The sequence below is a fragment of the Schistocerca cancellata genome, chromosome 4 (genome assembly GCF_023864275.1).
Source record: "Schistocerca cancellata isolate TAMUIC-IGC-003103 chromosome 4, iqSchCanc2.1, whole genome shotgun sequence".
NCBI lineage: Eukaryota > Metazoa > Arthropoda > Insecta > Orthoptera > Acrididae > Schistocerca > Schistocerca cancellata.
In genome coordinates, this window is record NC_064629.1 from 826,233,762 (window position 1) to 826,253,995 (window position 20,234).

General features: G+C 39.4%; 1 protein-coding gene across 1 annotated transcript in view; it reads right to left on the reverse strand.

Moving 5' to 3' along the window:
- Positions 1-20,234, reverse strand: part of LOC126184870 (glycylpeptide N-tetradecanoyltransferase 2) — an 88,539-nt gene that overhangs the window by 43,344 nt on the left and 24,961 nt on the right. Inside the window, exons 4-5 of the mRNA XM_049927488.1 lie at positions 11,889-12,003; positions 9,282-9,498 (exon numbers count right to left, since the gene is read on the reverse strand). Of these exons, the coding sequence (XP_049783445.1) occupies positions 9,282-9,498; positions 11,889-12,003 (332 nt within the window). The remainder of the gene's footprint in view (positions 1-9,281; positions 9,499-11,888; positions 12,004-20,234) is intronic.

Consider the following 20,234-nt stretch of genomic DNA (forward strand, 5'->3'; position numbering starts at 1 on the left):
GATGGGGTTTGAATTTAAAGAAATGGTATCAACAGCAATTGAGGTAGATATACCAAATAAATTAATAAGTGATGGTACTAATTCTCCATGGTCACAGAACAAGGCAGAACACAGTTGCAGAAGCAATAAAAATAGCATGACAAATTTAAGAGAATGCAAAATCCCAAGACTGTCTAAGTTTTACAGAAGCTCCAAATTTAGCATGAACTGCAATGTGAGATGTCTTGAAATCTGGCACAAAACCCAAGGAGATTCATGTTGTACATTAAGTACACCATTGGCAAGACGAAACCAATGCCTTCACTGCATGATAATGATGACAGTGCCACTAACGCAGAATTACTAAAGACAGTTTTCCGCAACTCCTTCACCAAAGAAGACTAAGTAAATATTCCAGAATTCAAATTTGGAACAAGTGCCAACATGAGTAACTTAGAAGTAGACATCTTAGATGTAGCAAAGCAGCTTAAATCACTCAACAAAAGCAAGACCTCCAGTCCAGATTCTATAGAAGTCAGGTTCCTTTCAGAGTGTGCTGTTATGATAGCTCCATACTTAGCAATCACGCACAGCCCCTCACTCGTCAAAAGACCCATACCTGAAGACTGGAAAGTTGCACAAGTCACACCAATACCCAAGAAACGAAATTGGAGAAATCCACTGAATTACAAATTCTTATCACTAATGCTGATTTACAGTAGGGTTTTGGAAAATATATCGTGTTTGAACCTTACAAATTACCTCTAAGAAAATGGTTTATTGACAAATACTCATCAGAGATTCAGATAATATCATTCTTGTGAAACAGAAGCTGCTCTTTATTCTCACAAAGTAATCAGTGGTATCAACAGGAACTGTCAAATTGTTTCCATATTTTTAGAGCTCCAAAAGGCTATTGATACCATTCCTCACAAGCGACTTCTAAGTGCCTGTGGAGTATCATCTCAGTTGCGTGACATGATTCTCGATTTCCTGCCAAAAAGCTCACAGTTTGTAGTAACTGACGGAAACTTATCAAGTAAAACAGAAGTAATACCTGGCATTCTCAAAGGAAGCATTATAGGCTTTCTGCTGCTCCGGATCTGCATAAACATCACAGGAGACAATTTGAGCAGCTGTCTTAGATTGTTTGCATATGATGCTGTCATTTTCTATCTTGTGAAGTCACCAGATGATCAAAAAAAATTGCAAAATGATTTAGACATAATATCTGTATAGTATGAAAATGGAAATTGTCTCTAAATAATGGAAAGTGGGAAGTCATCCACATGAGTACTAAAAGAAATCCACCAAATTCCACTTACACAATATATCATATGAATAACTAAATTGGAACATTCACATAGATAATATTGTGGAGAAAGTAAACCAGATATTGCAACTTATTGGTAGAACTCCTAGAAAATTCAGCTGGTCCACTAAAGAGACTGCTTACACCACAAGCGTCCACCCCATTCTGAAATATTGCTGTGCGGTGTGGAATCCGCAACAGACGGGACTGACAGAGGATGTCTACGATGTTCAAAGAAGGCTACCTCATTCATATTATCGTGAAATAGGGAAGAATGCCATGGACATGGTACATGAATCGGGGTGGCAACCATTGAAACTAAGTTGTCTTTTTTTCCCAGGATCTTCTCATTAAATTTTGATCACCAACCCTTTTCCCTCCGATTGCAAAAATATGCATAAGGAGAAATCATGATGATGATAAAATAAGAGAAATCTGAGCCCACACAAAGATTTACGTGCTAATTTTCCTGCATGCCATTCGAGAGTGGAACGGTAGAGAAATAGCTTGGAGATGGTTCAATGAACCCCCTGTCAGGCACTTAATTGTGAATTGCAGAGTAATCATGTAGATGTAGAAGTAGATGAAAATGTGAACAAAGTGATAGACAGATTACATTACGACTGTATAATGACAAATGTCAAAGATTAATACTATCACTGAAAACTGCTGTCTCTTCGTTACTCAACATACTGATCTGTATCTCATTATCATACACTACACAGATTGAAAACAATATACCAGTTAACGATGAACAGTCATTTGAAGTAAAATTCACATTGTCACAGATCTTATTCCAAATGTTTTCTGGGACAGAATGAGTTTCATGTACATGGTCTGACTGCTGCATATGCAAGGTTTATATATAGTTCCTGTCTCCTCTTACATCATCATCATCATCATCATCATCATCAAAACCTGCGCTCTCAATATCTTATTGTTGCCATGCAACTGCACTTTTGTATTCACACTCCATTGTAACTTTAAGCATGTTGTTAGGATTTTAAATACAGCAGAGTTGAGGAAGGAAGGAAGGGAGGAAGGAATGGAGAGAGATTCTGTAAATGACAAAGTCTTTAGTGACTGAAGTGTCACATCTGTTTCATGGTATATATGATCTTTAAAAATGGCACGTTTACACTACTGCAATATATTGCAGAAATAGTGTAAATTTACCACTCCTGTGATGGCAATAATACTGCTGCTTAAAAATAATTGACACTGTCACACATGTCAAATTCTGGGTTGCCACATTTTTTCCAGAGTTTTTAACATGCACTGTGAATGATTTTGGCTGCTCAGTTTACATTTTTGCTCAGATGAAACATTCAACAGAAAGTGTGAGAACAGTAGCACATTATTAACATAATTTAACCCTGCGAGTTAAGGTGTGGTGATTTTTTGCAAGTCCATGTTGAATAAACACATGTGATGAGATTGCATGTAGAAACCTCAAACCTACACATGTGAGACAGTCATCAGCAATTTAAATTTTGTCACTAGTTAAATACCAATTCTGATATACTTGGTTTAATATAATCTACTGATGAAAGCACATCTATTTGGGATGGAATCAGTAGCACATACAATAATGACCAGGGCCCACAGGAAAACCCACACAGTACAGTGAAAATTTTTTTTATCATGTTTGTTTCTATATCAGTGCATGATGTAGTGTGTTCTGTAATATGATCACAGTCCATTTACTGTGGAGACATGAGTGGAAATAATATTACTTTTCTTGGGAGGCGGGAGGGGGAATGTATCAGTTGAACAACTAGACGACACTCTGCTGGCCGCACAGAATGTTCCTCCATCATGATGGAAATCCTTCATATTTTACTTTATGTGTGCACCAGCATTGCATCTCCTGTTCACATAAGTTATGAATTATCTGGCCACCAAGGTATCTACAATCAAAGCAGAGCCTCGTTTTGGGATTTGCACAAATGTACAGAGGATAGGTGGATATGAAACTAACTACTAGGTCGCCTAATGAACACTGTTGGCTTCATTTAGAAATGGAAGCTACACTAAGGGAAGAAATATGACATTTTCCATTTGCCAGAGAGTATGACAATAAACTAAAGTTGATGGACTTTTTTAAAATTTACTTTGAACTGTCAAATATATATTAGTAACTCCAAAAACTAACAATATAAAACCATTCCATAATGGTTACAAATATTCACTTTGGGAACTATTTGAAATAAAGCCTATGTCTCTATGAACATTTGAGAAGTTTTGGTCATTCCGTATGTGTATATACAGGGGGAGGGGAGTCAGGAGGGAGTTCGGGTGGGAGCTGGGGAAGGGGGAGAGGGGGGGGGGGGAAGAGAGAAAATTTTAATAACCCACTAAATAGTAATTTCAGTGTTTTATGTTCCTATCCACTTCTCAAGCACCGCAATGTATGTGTGTGATGGCTTGCCTTCAGTTATTAAAAACGTTCAGAACCACTTTTCAGCTGTGTGTTCCCAGGTCCTAGTAACTGACTATAGCATCATTACATTGTACACCTTTCTTGAATTTATTTTTGACGACGCTGGACACATCTTTCCATATTATTTATTGTAATTCACAGCATAAAAGACATTCATTTACTTATTTACTCTTTGTAGGGAACAATAATTGTGCTGTTTTCCAAACAATGCATAAGTGCTATTCACCTTTCAGACTTTGATGATAATGAGGTCCAAAGGCTGCAACTGAACTGTTTAGTCTGCTAGAAAGAAGACTACTTCTGTTTCTCAACTGAATGTTAGGCTGACCTGGGCACCTATGATGAAATAAGACAGTATATCAGTTCTAAGAGTCATTTTCTCAGCACAGAAATTATTTTTTATGCTTCATACCCCCACTCAATCCCATCATTCTTCTCTTTTAATTGTGTCTAATGTAGAGTACAACATTTTAGCAAAACAGCACAGCAGAAGTGGTTAAGTCAGTTTGTTCTTATGACCACTTCCTTCTTTAAGGCACAATTTGCAAGAAATATGCTGATGGAGAGACAAGCCATGCCCACAACAAGGAGGAGCAGAAACTATCCAACATTGTGTCCCTAACAGTTGCAGAGCACCAGTTTTGTTTAGATTGGAAATGTAAAATGTAACAAAAACAGAATTTCTTGCAAAGCTGAATGCATAATACACTTACAGAATGCTTTTGGCCACAGCCTTCATCAGCAAAAGAGAAACACACACACTTTATACACACAAGAAAGCACACCTCGTGCAGACATAACTATCAACTCCAGTAGCTAGGCCTAGCCCGAGCTGCTGGAGATGGCGGTCATGTGCGCATGAGGTGTGCTTGCCTGTGCATATGAATGGTTTTTTTTTTTTTTTTTTTTTTTTTTTTTTTTTTTTTTTTTTCCTTTCTTTTGCTTACAAAGGCTGTGGCCAAAAGCATTCTTCTGTAAGTATTTTAATTGTGCCTGTCTGCAACTTAATTTGTGTTCTTTATGGTAGGTAGCAATCTTTCTTTCCCTACATTGTTGATATGCTACCTGTGTGTGTGTGTGTGTGTGTGTGTGTGTGTGTGTGTGTGTGTGTCAGTAAGAGGGAGATGTGTTACCCATTGCATTTAACAAAACCACACGATTCCTTTATATTGCGGGTGTTAAACATTTAATATTAGTTTCTGCAGTATAGCACTTATGACAGCTCTATTCTTATTGAAATGATTATTAAGGGTGATAGGGAACATAAAAAGTGCTGAACAATGAGGGCAGTAATTTTGTGTAATAATTATCTATACTACTAAACCAAGAAACGTGGCTGTTTAACATTGTCACTAAAGATCTCAACACATACTTCAGCATTTACTTCAAAATTTGACATTATATTCTAATAAACTTTCAAATGAATATAGGCTATACACATTTCTAAAGAACAATGTGCAGGTTTTCTGTTAGAACTAACTAAAAAAAAGGAAATGTCGGGCTGTGCTCTGCTGTTAAAATGTTCGGTTTCTTTTCTTTCTTGCAGTCAGTTTTAACTACAATATCAGGGGATTTAAACCATCAGAAAAAAAATTTTCCCCATATATATTCTCTCTCATTATACGTATTTTAAACAAAAATTGTGTACACAACAATGTGCTGTTTTGTTTCCTCCCTTCACTATCAGCTTATGATTAGAAAACTACAATGAAATATGAATTTGCAATAACAATGAACAAGGCTCAAGATCAGAGAGAGGGGGGAGGAAATGGACAGAGACGGGAAAGGAGGGAATGGAAAGAGAGAGGGGGAGGAGGAGATTATGATGTATATCCATACATATTTAGAAATTGTGAAGCATTGCCAAGTTTGCTTCTTTACGACAACATCATAAACAGAAACAGTCCTTACGCAACACAATCTCCAGCACTGCTAATACTTATGGGAACATAGCTGAATTATGCCAAGCAATACTATGGAGAGGATGAGGGATAAAAAGAAACACACACTATTTAATAGTTCAAGAACATTTGAGTTGTAAAACAAGTGTTCACTTTTTCCCAGATGTACAATAGTGATAGGATGCAAATGTGCTTACTTTGCAAAATTTTGCCACTATGGAACATTTTCCCTTGAATTTGCAGGGAAAGTAATTACCAAATGAAACAATGTATGCAATTTTTTTAAAATGATTTTGTGATGCCTTTAGGTAACTTTTCTTTATTTATATGTAGGGTTCTACAATTTCAGTCTAACACCATTTTCGCATACCTAAAACAGAAGCATTAGACATTGAATTCATTAGTATATCACTCATGAATTAAATGTAAGAACGAATCGTGTCAGAGAACATTCTTTAATGGTGAGCGCGCGCGCGAGCACACGCACGCACGCAAACAAAAGCTCAAAAAGTATTGTGGTCCCATAATAATGAACAAACATATTTCCAGACACATATAGCACTATGTATCCTCAACGAATCTTCTACTAGCTAGGCCATAATCCTCCTAGTATATCTTGGGATATGACTTGTTCTTATGTTTAATTCCTGAGTGATACTAATGCACTCAATGCATAATGCTTCCAGTTTAGATACTTGAAAATATCCTAACACCAAAACTGTACAATTGTCCATCATATAAAGAAAACGTCAACTGAAGGCCTCACAAAATCATTTAAAAAATTCATTGCAGCTGCAGAAAGAGTCACAATAAAGATAATGTCTGTGATTTCTAGTATTAACACCTTATACAATATTTAACAATAATCTCATTTATAATTTCTCACATACTAATGTTGCTGTTTCAACACAAATCTATCAATGCATTACTTCACACTCACAAATAAATTTCAGCAAAAAACTCAGTAAGATACAAAACAGAGATGAAGCAAATTTCTGGTTTCTGCAGCATTAATATCTCCTCAAGTTCAGTCTCTACTGCTTTTAACATTCATAAGAAACAAAATCAACATTTTTACTTCTCATTTCTGGGAATGCACTGTTTGTAAATTTAATCACATAAGGAAGAACATGACAAGTTATTCACATTTCAAGTGTACGAAACTGTGTTTGAGAAAGAAAATTATTCATCTAGTCAAACAACAAAAGTTGTTGACCAGTTTTAAGTTATTTGCATCTCAAAATGTATGAATGACCTATAAATAATAGTACAAAAAAGTTTGGATATAAGATTTGGACATACAGTCTTCCTAAATATAAGTAGACTGAGTTGGGTATAGTGAATGTGACAGAATATGGTCTACTTACATGCAAAAATTACAAAATTTACACATAAGCTCCCAGTTTAGAAATACTGTTAGAGCAAAACAGTTTCAATTTGACAAAATATTGCAGTGAAATCGCAGAAACTCAAGTTGTCCTTTTATTAAACTACAGTGCAACAGCACCAAGAATTTGTGAAAGTTTCACAATTAGGCAATGAGGTGTGGTTCTCACTAAGATGATACAATATGCAATATAACATGCGATGCGACTCCCAACATGACACAGAAGCAACCCGAATTGGTGGCTCACATAGAAAAGTAGCTGAAGTGACTTAACTACATCAACATTATACTCTGCAAGCCTCCTCATGCTTTTTGGCGGAGGGTACTTCTGGCACCGCTAACTGATGCCCCCTTAACACATTTCACTCAAAAACAGAGTGTGGGAATAATGGCTGTCAGCAGGCCTTTGTATCAGCTCTAATTTTCTTGTCATGTCCATTATGCGAGATGTATGTGGGAGGAAGTAATATGTTGTCTCAGTCTTTCTGGAAAGTTCCCTCTCAAAATTTCAATAGTAAACCTCTCTGTAATGCACAATGTCTCTCTTGCATTGTTGAGCACTTTGGTAAAGCTCTTTCACCGACTAAATGATTCTGTGACTAAGCATTCCACTCATCATTGGATCTCTCTCTCTCTCTCACACACACACACACACACACACACACACACACACACACACCCCAATTCTACCTGGTAAGGTTCTCATACTGATGGATGGCACTCAAGAATCTATCAATCAAGAGCCTTGAATGCTAATTTCTTCATGGAAGAGCTACAGTTCTTTACGATTCTTCCTAATAATGTCAGTCTGGTATCTGCATTTCCTACTATTTGTTCAATGTGGCCATTCCACAGCCCTTCTTGAAAATGGGAATGATCTGTGCTTTTTTCCAGTCACTAGGTACCTTATATTGACACAGCGAACTACGATAAACTGCTGCTAGTAGGGGAGCAAGTTGTTCTGCATAAGCTTATAGGTATCTCATCTGGTCCTGATGCCTTTTCACTAGTGCCACTTCGACATTCATACGATGGTTGAAAGGAGAGACTGTGTTAAAATCTTCCGCGGTGATACAATATATGAAGACCGAATTACGTATTTCAGCCTTATCTTGTCATCTTCTGTATTGATGCGAGCAAGGTCTCAGAGTGAATGAAGAGATGATTTCGAACTGCTTATGGATTTTACATAAGTTGAAAATCTCCCTGGCTTTTTACTCAGATCAGTTGACAACATTTTATTTTCAAAGTCATTGAATGCTTCTCTCATTGCTCCCTTTATGCTCATTTTTTGTTAATTCAGCTTTTTTGGTAGCTAGGTTTTGACCTCTTGAGTTTGAGATGAAGCTCTGTTTACAGAGCAGTTTTCTAACACAGCTATTAAATCATGGTGAGTCTTTTCCATCCCTTAAGACCTTGCTCAGAACATATTTGTCTCTGACATACTGAACGAAGCTTTTGATCCCCACCACTGTGTGTCAAACACACTCAGGTGAGGAACGACTGGTCAGGTGTTTCTTACTGGAAGATACAGTGACAATGTCACCACGGGATTCGAACTGCACCAAAGGAGTTGCATATCTCACCACCAGCACTCTGATGTTGCCACAGCTTTGAGCATTAGCCAGAAGCCTGTCGACCATAGCCAACACAGCTTCCAGCTGTTTACGGACAGCAGCCAATTCTGCTTGCATCAGTTCACAACAAGCACAGTCCCTAGCCATATTGTAGTGTGTAAAAACTTGATATACAGTGTCAAAACGTACAAAGCAGTCAAGATTTACTTACAAAGTACTAGCAGACCCCATGAAAGAGTAAATTACATGACTGTGGCACTACTGTGCTTGGAATATGCGCAGAATATAACGAGGAGAATAAACAAATACTGAAATCTACTTTGCAGAGTTCTCACTACAGCCTGAAATTTCTCTACTAAAAATGGATGTATCAACAGTTACTTTTTACTAGAAAATCTTCTCACCCAAAAGCTACTTCCAAGAAATAAATATTCAAACTCTAATGCACTGACCTGAACTATAGGCTGTGCACTCACGTGAGATTTAAACGTAGAGATGTGAAGACGCTTCTGACAGTGAAAAATTACATGATGAATTGCCAACAGGGGCAATGAGGTGGGAGGAGGAATGGTGAGCAAGATGACAAAACTCTCCCTCTCCCCATCCCCCTAACACTATTACAAAAATAGCTATTACTTTTCAACCCAAAAGAGATTTAATAGACAATTCAGACATATCTTACCATTTCAAAAATTCTGGAGGATAATCAAATCTAAACATTGAATCATCATCTTCTACGTAGTTTTCATTAAGAAGCATATACAGCTCTTTTAAGACCAATGGTTCATTCAGATTCAGGGTATCCCATTTAAAACCATCTGGAAGGGAAAAGGGAACTTGACGGATTTCCGATTTACTTTTATCTGGTTCGATTGGCTCATTGCAAGTAATTTTTTCATCTGAAACAGAAATAGAAAGTTCATAAATTCCCTAGTTTGTTCAGAATCTTAAAAAATAGGATTACAAAACACTTCTCTTTTCCTTGCCTCTTAAACATCTTTATATATTTACTTTTCCGGAACACCAAATATGGAAGTTTGTCACATATAGTTTGTGTTTTTGGTATGGTTACTGCAATTTTCTTTTTATAACACTGCAAGTTAATCTTAACACTACGGAAATCATAAATGCTTTGGAAATTTCAAAATAAACTTTTGTTAGAACAACACTTCTCTCAGATGATAGATAATTAAGGGCAATATTAAACATTATTGGATTTCAGACATACTCAAACAGCAGGTCACATACTACAGATCAAGGACTGAATCAGCCTTGATTTTGTTGAAAATAACATTCAAAAATTTGTATGTAGCTTGATGTACGGTGCCCATGGATAAATCAAGAAAGTGCAACAGCAGTTATAGTATTTTATTGAAACACCAATCACTGGACAAAATGTAAATAGTTGGACTATAGAGACAGGCATTAACAACACAAAAAGAAACAGAGGAAAGACAACAACACACAGGGAACAAAATGCACTGAAAATATAAAAAAGACACACCATGAAGGAATTATCTGAGGAGGATGGAAATCTGTAGATACGACATACATGTACCGACATGCAAATGATTACAATTTCAGAAAAATTGAATGATTTGTTCAACATAAAAAGCTTCACAAATTGAATAAATCAATAACACATTTGACCACCTCTGGTACTTATGCAAGCAGTTATTCAGCTTGGCACTGATTGAAAAAGTTGTTGGATGTAGTCCTGAGTGATATGGGGCCAAATTCTGTCCAATTGGTGTGTTAGAACATCAATATCCCGAGCTGGCTGGAGGAGCCCTGCCCTTAAAGCTGCAAATGTTCTCAACTGGGGAGAGATCAGGCAACCTTGCTGGCCAAAGTAGGGTTTGGCGACCCTGAAGACAAGCAGCAGAAACAACTCTCGACTGTGCAGATGGGCATTATTTCCCTGAAATGTAAGCAGAGAATGGCTTGTCATGAAGTGCAACAAAATGGGGTTTAGAATATCAGCAATTTACCACTATGCTGTAAAGGTGCCACTGATGACAACCAAAGGGGTCCTTCTATGAAAAGAAATGGCACCCCAGACCATCACTTCTGTCTGTCGGGCTATATGGTGGGCAAGTCAAGTTGGTATCCCATGTCTCACCTCACTTCGAAGTGGGACTCTTCAATGAAGATAATTCTACCAATGTGACACCCTGGACAGCTGTGGCACACCAACCTGCCTGCCTCTTGCCATGCAGCCGTACAGCTATGAGTGATGGTCTGGGGTGGCATTTCTTTCCATAGCAGGACCCCTTTGTTTGTAATTCAGGACACCCTTACATCATAGTGGTACATCCTACAGAGCATTTTGTTGGCCTTCATGGCAAGCCATAAAGGGTTTACATTTCAGCAAGATAATGCCTGCCTACACATGGTGACAGTTTCTACTGCTTGTCTTTGTACTTGCCAAACCCTACCTTGGCCAGCAAGATTGTTAGATCTCTTCCCTATTGAGCACATTTGGAGTACTATAGGCAGAGCCCTCTAACCACGTTGGGACATTTCTGATCTAATACACCAATTTGACAGAATTTGGCACAATATCCCTCTGGATGACATCCAACATTTTTTTAAATCAGTGTCAAGCCGAATAACTGCTTGCACAAGGGACAGACTAGGACAAATGTGTTACTGAATTACTCAATTTGTGAAGCTCTTTCTCATGAATAAATTATCCAATTTTTCTGAAATTACAATCATTTCAATCATTTGCTTGTCTGTACATGTAGATAAAATCTATCAATTTCTGCCCCATTTGGATAATTCGTTTATTGTGTGTCTTTTTTGTCAATGAGTATTTACAACTGTACAATAATGGAATTAAGGGTCAATATGGCAGCACTTTTGTAGAGTGAGCGCACCATCAGTGTTGTGTTTGTAAAAGCACATAGAGAGAGAGAGAGAGAGAGAGAGAGAGAGAGAGAGAGAGAGAGAGAGAGGAGAGAGAGAGAGAGAGAGAGAGAGAAAATGGGGTACTGAGAATCAGGCAGCCTGATTATTGACCAATGCCTAACATCTTATGACTGCTTTCAAAGAATCAGTTCCAGTTGTTAGTCACTTTACAGCAGCAACCACAAAACTGAGGCACATCACAATGGAGATAACAAAAATTAATAATAAAAAAATCTTGCATCACATACAAAAACAGTTATTTCATCAAAAATTCTTTGAAAGTTGTAAAAATGTACTACTGAATAACTGTGCGGGTTTAGTTCTCAAGCTTAAAAGTTCTGGGAATTAGTTATGGCTGACCATTAGCCCTACTCACCCATTTTTGGGACTGGCTGTGTGTTCCAAAACTGATACTGCTTTTGTAATGCTTCTTCAGTAGTTTTAGCTGGCTTTTGTTGGAAAGACAGCACTTCCATTGCTTTGCGAATATCCTACAAAAGTTCACATCCATTCAATACAGAATTACTGCATCATGAAAAAATTATATTATTAAATTTAAAATAACACAATTATGGCAAAGTACTCTGACAATGACTATAAAAGCACTCTTACATACACAAATAATAGTCAAAGGCTTTTTGACTATCAGTACATTTGCAAACTACTCTAATAAGTAGGTGAGCTACGAACATTTTATAGGTGCTAAAGGAGCAAATGGTGCAAGGGATCTCAGTGCCACAGTGACAAGGGACTTATAACAGTCACTGATTTCCATAATACCAGTAAGAAAGGACATTGTAAATGAAATTATCTGGTTAAATCTGTGGAATCACTGCAGTCACTTCATACAATGGGGTAATTACCTAGATAAGGGTCCAACAACTGTAGAAGATAGAATGAAAAACTGTACACTGTTTTACAGATAATGTTTGGATCTTGTATAAATCAGCAAAGATTTTTGGCAGTTCAAACATTCCCACCAGGACTGTATTTCAGTCTATGTTAGGGAAAATTGCAGAACATCTGCCATATTCAACTGTAAGAAAAGTTAACAACATTTCTTTTTTTTATTTACAGCAATATTTTACTTCAGCATTATAGTTTTTTTATTGTTGTTATTACACTGAAGAACCATAGAAACTGGTACACCTGCCTAATATCACATAGGGCCCCCACAAGTACGCAGAAGTGCCGCAACACAACTGGCATGGACTCGACTCATGTCTGAAGTAGCGCTGGAGGGAATTGACACCATGAAACATGCAGGGCTGCCCATAAATCCATGAGGGTATGAGGGGGTGGAGATCTTGTCTGAACAGCACATTGCTAGGCATCTCAGATGTGCTGAATAATGTTCATGTATGGGGGGTTTGGTGGCCAGTGGAAGTGTTTAAACTTTGAAGAGTTTTTCTGGAGCAATTCTGGACTTGCAGGGTGTCGCATTGTCCTGCTGAAATTGCCCAAGTCCGACGGAATGCACAATGGACATGAATGGATGCAGGTGATCATCAGACAGGATGCTTACATATATGTCATCTGTCAGAGTCGTATCTAGACATATCAGGGGTTCCATATGACTCCAACTGCACACACTCCACACCATTACAGAGCCTCCACCAGCTTGAACAGTCCCCTCCTGACATGCAAGGTCCATGGATTCATGATGATGTCTCAATACCATACACGTCCATTTGCTCGATACAGTCTGAAAGGAGATTCACCCGACCAGTCATCAACAGTACAATGTCTGTGTTGACGGGCTCAGGTGAGGCATAAAGCTTTGTGTCATGCAGTCATGAAGGGTATAAAGGGTACACAAGTGGACCTTCGGCTCCGAAAGCCCGTATCGCTGATGTTTCGTTGAATGGTTCACACAGACACTTGTTGATGGCCCAGCACTGAAATCTGCAGCAATTTGGGGAAGGGTTGCAATTCTGTCACACTGAACGATTCTCTTCAGTTTTAGTCCGTCCTGTTCTTGTAGGATCTTTTTCTGGCCAAGCAATGTAAGAAATTTGATGTTTCACCGGATTCCTGATATCCACAGTGCACTCTGACACTTGTCTTATATAGAAGTTGCTGACCGAAGCACCATGTTCTGCTTGTTTACATACCTCTGTATTTGAATATGCATGCCTGTATCAGTTTCTTCGGAACTTCAGTGTATTATTATTATTATTATTATTATTATTATTATTATTATTATTAGTAGTAGTAGTAGTAGTAGTAGTAGTAGTAACAGCAATCTGACATACAAAGGTACAGAAGACAATCTTTATCATTTTGTACTCTACAGCTGACGTGTGTTAATAAAAATTAACAGGTTTTGTTCTAATGAAAATTAATCAGCAGTCTTTGTAAATAATTCTCACAGAATTGTGACAATATCATGGCTGTGCAGATTTTCATGTTATATGAGATAAGTAGACTTTTTGAGTCACGATATTGGACAATTCTGTTAGAGTTAGTTACAGAGATTGTTGGTGAATTTTCAGCGTCATCTGATGATTTTCTATAGAAAGAAACAACTTTTCGCGTAACAAAATACAGCTGTGGTAGTTTTTATTAACATTACGGTACAGAAGTGAGGACAGAGTTGCAGTCTATGGGTATGAAGAGTTACAATTAGTTCAGTCAGTCATCACTGTGAAATGATCCCGGATTAATCATGATTATTGCAACATTTACACAGAAATTTCAAACCAAACTTCACTGATCACTAGAATATTTTCTACTTGTCATGCAACTGAAAGATATCATGCCTCTTGATTCACAATGTCACCTGTTACTGTTTCTTTGGACAGGTATCGTCACACACTAAGACTGCAATTATTACATCAAATTAAAAACTTACATACAAATTTTTCATTAACAAGGATTCAACTGCACACTAGTGCACAGGCACAGAAAAGATACTTTAACATCTGAAGGACAGTACTTTCTATTAGAGAAACATAATCTGAAGGAGGTAAATCTTGTATACAAGACGTGTATGTGTTCACTAAGAACTATACTGGAATTAAAAACTTATCTACATGCAATGTACATTATGTGGAAGAAGTGTCATTCAAAAGAAACCACACGTTACATATCACTTTTTTTTTTAAGAAAAGAAAAGAACACAAATAAATGAAAAAAGGAAGGAGAATTGAAAGGTTGAACATGCCTCAACCAAAATCTCACAAGTAAGCTCAAGCTTGTATTAGGGAAGGAAATCAACAGTGCTCCTTTTGAAGTTACAAGTAACTGGTAAGAATTTCAGTTATTTTATAAAATAGTAATTGTGATAATTACAACATTTAGTCAGGCCCCAACTGTCAAGCAGCAAGTTACATATTTGGCTTTTACTATGTTTTCTTAGTAGTATATTTCTTAAATTCAGTGCATGCCCTCGCAGCAGGAACAGTAGCAGATGGTAACACATTTGCACCACTCGAGGCAGAGAGCAGAGGGCAGAAGGCATAATCAGAGAATGGCGATTGGGCCTCGCTTATTCACCCTGTGAGTTAACAGGTGGCTATTCCTTCTGCAGGGTCCGAGCAGGCACATGGAGGCCGAGATTTGCTATTTATTGGGAGCTTCAAATGCTAGGTGTGTGATGGAGGCCATAACAGGGTTCAGGGCTGGGAAGAAAACCAATGTGCACTTTGTATGTCAGCTGAGGGGCCTCACCTGCTGTTATTGAGTATGCAGGGTGTAGTTTGAGTGTGCAGGGTGTAGTTAAGTGCAAGTTGTGATGTTGGCACCAACCACACTTGTCGCTTTGGTTCTGAGGCCATTCTCAATTCGTAGAGGTGGCTAGCCTCGCACATTGAGTGAGAGCAGAGCTCACAATTTGCAGCATTGTTCCCACAGTTGATCGGCTCCTTTGGTTTGGAGCCAAGTGCAGTGTCTCAACAAAAGTCTTCATTGACTCTGTGACAGTCTTGGCTACAGATTTCTGGACCCGTGTTATCAGTGCGCAATTGTAGGACCCCTTCTTGATAGGTCAGGGGTGCACTACACAAAGGAAGCAGTTACTTGCTAGCAGAGTACTTGAGGAGTGCACATGGTGGTTTTTTACGCTTAGAGGTAGTTTGAAGTACTCTGGTGAACACTTGCCAGATGAAACGCAGATAGTGAAACCAGACTGCACTCAGAGTAATGATACTTCGACTATTAAAATTTTATTAGTAAACTGTCAAAGTATTCATAACAAAGTTTCCAAATTTAGTGCCCTCCGGGAAATTTCTCATGCTCAAACTATTCTTGGGATCGAGAGCTGGCTGAAACCTGAAGTAGAAATCTCTGAGATATTTAGTGATCCACAGAACATGTACCGAAAAGACAGATTAGATGCTACAGTAGGGGGGAGTGTTCATGGCAGCTGACAAAAATATTGTCTGTGTTGAGGTCGAATTTGAGTGTGACAGTGAAGTTACACTATGTAATCGAAAGTATCCGGACACCCCCAAAAACATACGTTTTTCACATTAGGTGCATAGTGCTGCCACCTACTGCCAGGTATTACATATCAGAAACCTCAGTAGTCATTAGACATCGTGAGAGAGTAGAATGGGGCACTCCGCGGAACTCACGTACTTCGAATATGGCCAGGTGACTGGGTGTCACTTGTGTCATATGTCTATACGCAAGATTTCCACACTCCTAAACATCCCTAGGTCCAAAGTTTCTGATGTGATAGTGAAGTGGAAACCTGAAGGGACATGTACAGCACAAAAGGGTACAGGCCGACTTCGTCTGTTGACTGACAGACTGCCGACAGTTGAAGAGGGCTGTAATGAGTAATAGGCAGACATCTATCCAGACCATCACACAGGAAATCCAAACTGCATCAGGATTCACTGCAAGTACTATGAGAGTTAGGTGGGAGGTGAGAAAACTTTGATTTCATGTTCGAGCACCCGTTCATAAGCCACAAATCACGCCGATAAATGCCAAACAATGCCTCGCTGGGTTTAAGGAGCGTAAACATTGAACGATTGAACAGTAGAAAAACGTTGTGTGGAGTGATGAATGTGGCGATCTGAGGGCAGGGTGTGGGTATGGCAAATGCCCGGTGAACGTCATCTGCCAGCGGGTGTAGTGCCAACAGTAAAATTTGAAGGTGATGGTGTTATGGTGTAGTCGTGATTTTCATTGGGGGGAGGGGGGGGGGGTCCCCTTTCACCCCTTGTTGTTTTGAGTGGCACTATCACAACACAGGCCTACACTGACGCTTTAAGCACTTCTTGCTTCTCACTGTTGAAGAGCAATTCGAGGATGGTGATGGCATCTTTCAACATGATCGAGCACCTGTCCATAATGCACAGCCTGTGGCGGACTGGTTATACGACAATAACGTCCCTGTAATGGACTGGCCTACACAGAGTCCTGACCTGAATCCTACAGAACACCTTTGGGATGTTTTGGATGCTGACTTCGTGCCAGGTCTCACCGACTGACATCAATACCTCTCCTGCGTGCAGCACTCTGTGAAGAATGGGCTGCCATTCCCCAAGAAACCTTCCAGTATCTGATTGAACGAATACCTGTGAAAGTGGAAGCCGTCATCGAGGCTAAGGGTGGGCCAATATCATATTCAATTCCAGCATTACCGACGGCGGGCACCACAAACTTTTAAGTCATTTTCAGCCAGGTGTCCAGATACTTTTGATCACATAGTGTATCTGGTTGCATATAACAGGTCTAGGTGAAATCAAGTTAAGTGTTGGATGTTTTCACTGGCCATCTGATTCCAATGGGACAGTTTTAGAGATGTTCAAGGGAGTCTAGTCAGTAGCAGGGAAATCCCCAGATCAGTGATTTATATTTACTGAGTATAGACTGGGATGTCTAATGATTTACTGCAAGGGATGAAGACAGTCTTGCAAACTGCTCTTTAACATGTTTCACAAAAACATGCCAGAGCATCTAGCTCAACAGCCCATGAGCACTGGAAATACTTGAGACCTTGTAATTACAAACAGGTGTGACCTTATCGATGGCGTCAGTATAGAGACAGTGATTAGTGGTCACGGTATCACAGTGATGATGATCACTAAAGTTAATAAAGCCATCAAGGAAGCTAGGGGGGTACTCTGCTAGCAAGAGCAGATAAGCAGTTGTTGGCTTCCCACTTGGATGATGAACTGACACCACTTAGTTCAAGTATGATGGATGTAGATGTATTATGGACAAAGTTTAAACAGACTGCAACTTGTGCTCTTGAGAAGTGTGTGTTGAATACATGAATAAAGAAATGTAACAACAAAATTCAGAAACTGTTGTGGAATCAATGGCTGTTGCACTCTCAGATCAAAAGAGAACACACAAATGATGGCAGGCCCAAATTAGTAGAAATTTATGCACTTGTAAAAAGATGTACGCGCACAACTAATATTACCATCATACCTTAACAAAAGCTCTTGCTGTGAACCCAAGAAAATTCTCGTCCTATGTAAAATTGCTAAGCAGGTCTAAGGCTTCCATCACGTCACTTGTAGACCAGTCTCGTGTAGCAGTAGAAAAGAGGAAAAGGAAAGCTGACTTTTCCCCAAGACAAAAAAAGCTCTTGTCCATGAACTAGCATGGTTTTAGAAACCATTAATCATGCGAAACTGAGCATGCCCTTTTCTCACATGATATCCCGCCAACCATGGATGAAGCGCAACAGGCAGAATCCACATTCCTAGATTTCTGAAGAGCATTTGACATGCTGTCCCTTTGCAGATTGTTAACAAGAGTACTAGCATGTGGAAAAGGTTCCCAGATATGTCAGACTTCTTAGGTATGTTGACAGAACCCATTATGTTAACAGAACCCAGTACGTTGTCCTTGACAGTGAGTGCATCAGAGACAAGGGTACCATCTGGAGTGTCCGGGAAAGAGTGGCGGAGCACCTGTTATTTTCTATATACATAAATGATCTAGTGAACAGGATAAGCATTAATTTACTGCTGTTTGCTGATGATGATGTGCATGGGAAGATGTCATCATTGAGTGATTGTATGAGGATAAAAGACGACGTTTATTAAATTTATAGTTGCTGAGGTGAATGGCAGCTAGCTCTAAATGTAGAAAAACTTAAGTTGATGCAGATGAGTAGGAAAAACAAAACCCTTATGTTTGAATACAGCACTAATAGTGTTCTGCATGACCCAGTCTCACTGATTAAATAGCTAGGCATAACATTGGAAAGCTAAATGAAATGGAAGAATCGTGTAAGTATTGTAAGAAGGAAGGTAAATGGACAATTTTCAGAAGGTGTGGTTCATTTGTAAAGGAGAACATATATAAGACTGGAGCGCAACTTATTCCTGCTTACTTTCGAGTGTTTGTGATCCGCACCAGGTCAGATTGAAGGAAGACATTGAAGCAATTCATAGGTGGGTTGCTAGACTTGGTACTGATAGGTTACAACAACATGAGAGTATTACAAAGATGCTTGGGGAACTCTAATGGGAATCCTCGGATGTATCGGCGTATTTAAAAGTGACTAGAATGATTCTGCTGCTGCCAACATAATTTCATGCAAGAACCGTGAAGGTACGAAAAATTAGGGCACATATGGAGGCACAGCCAGCCATTTTTCTCTCATTCTATTTGTGAGTGGAACAAGAAAGGAAATGACTAGCAGTGGTACAAGCTACACTCTGCCATGCACTGTACAGTGGATTGTGGAATAAGTACATAGATGTAGATGAAGAAATGAAATGAGTACTACAACACGATAGAGTCTTACACATACATCGAACTACGCGAGATGCTGACAGCAAGCTAAATAGTAGCAAAGACAAACATTGTTTCTGATTACTAGTCAGAACAAATGGCTCTGAGCACTATGGGACTTAACTGCTGTGGTTATCAGTCCCCTAGAACTTAGAACTACTTAAACCTAACTAACCTAAGGACATCACACACACCCATGCCCGAGGCAGGATTCGAACCTGTGGCTGTAGCGGTCGCGCCGTTCCAGACTGTAGCGCCTAGAACCGCTCGGCCACTCCGGCCGGCCTAGTCAGAACACCCTGATATGTATACGGCTGTTCAGTCTTTAAGATAGTATCGTGCAACAGCACATCCATGTGTGGCATGACGGGCATGATGTGGCTGAATGAACGCTGATTACAAGCTGTGGCCTCAGGCAAACACTTAACAATTAAAGAGAGCTTTACTGATCTTGATACATGTGACATAGCGAGACAGGCATGCCCCTTCTTGTTGACACTGGCTGGTGCTGTTGCACAGGTGGCAGCTCCTATCTGGCACTGCTGCTCAGCCAGCGCCTCATGCTGCTGAGGCCAGCAACCTCTGTAGGCCACGGCTGTCGACATCTGCAGCTTGTCGCATTATGCTGTTATGGCGTCTCACTAGAGAGATAGTGCCTCGACTCCACACACGGCTGCGGTAGTGGTGTGAGGAGACTTCTGTGCCTTGGTACAACCTGCCATCCTCTGACAGACATCAGCTGGCAGTTGGTGTTCTGGTACTGGGTCCTGCTAGCAACTCGGCACCAGAGTCGGAGTCAGCAGGTGCAGGTGGCAGATTGGAAGGACAGACACCAAGTATTGTGAAGGATTTAGTGCAGATGGCAGGTGCAGCCTGGACTCAAACCCACTGTTGCTGCTGGTGGAGTCCTGTCATCTTGCTGTCTGACATCATTCTGGCATTGTGGAGATACTGTTGGTTTCAGGTGATGAATGATCACTTTCTTAAAATCCAGACTTAGTTATATGTCTCC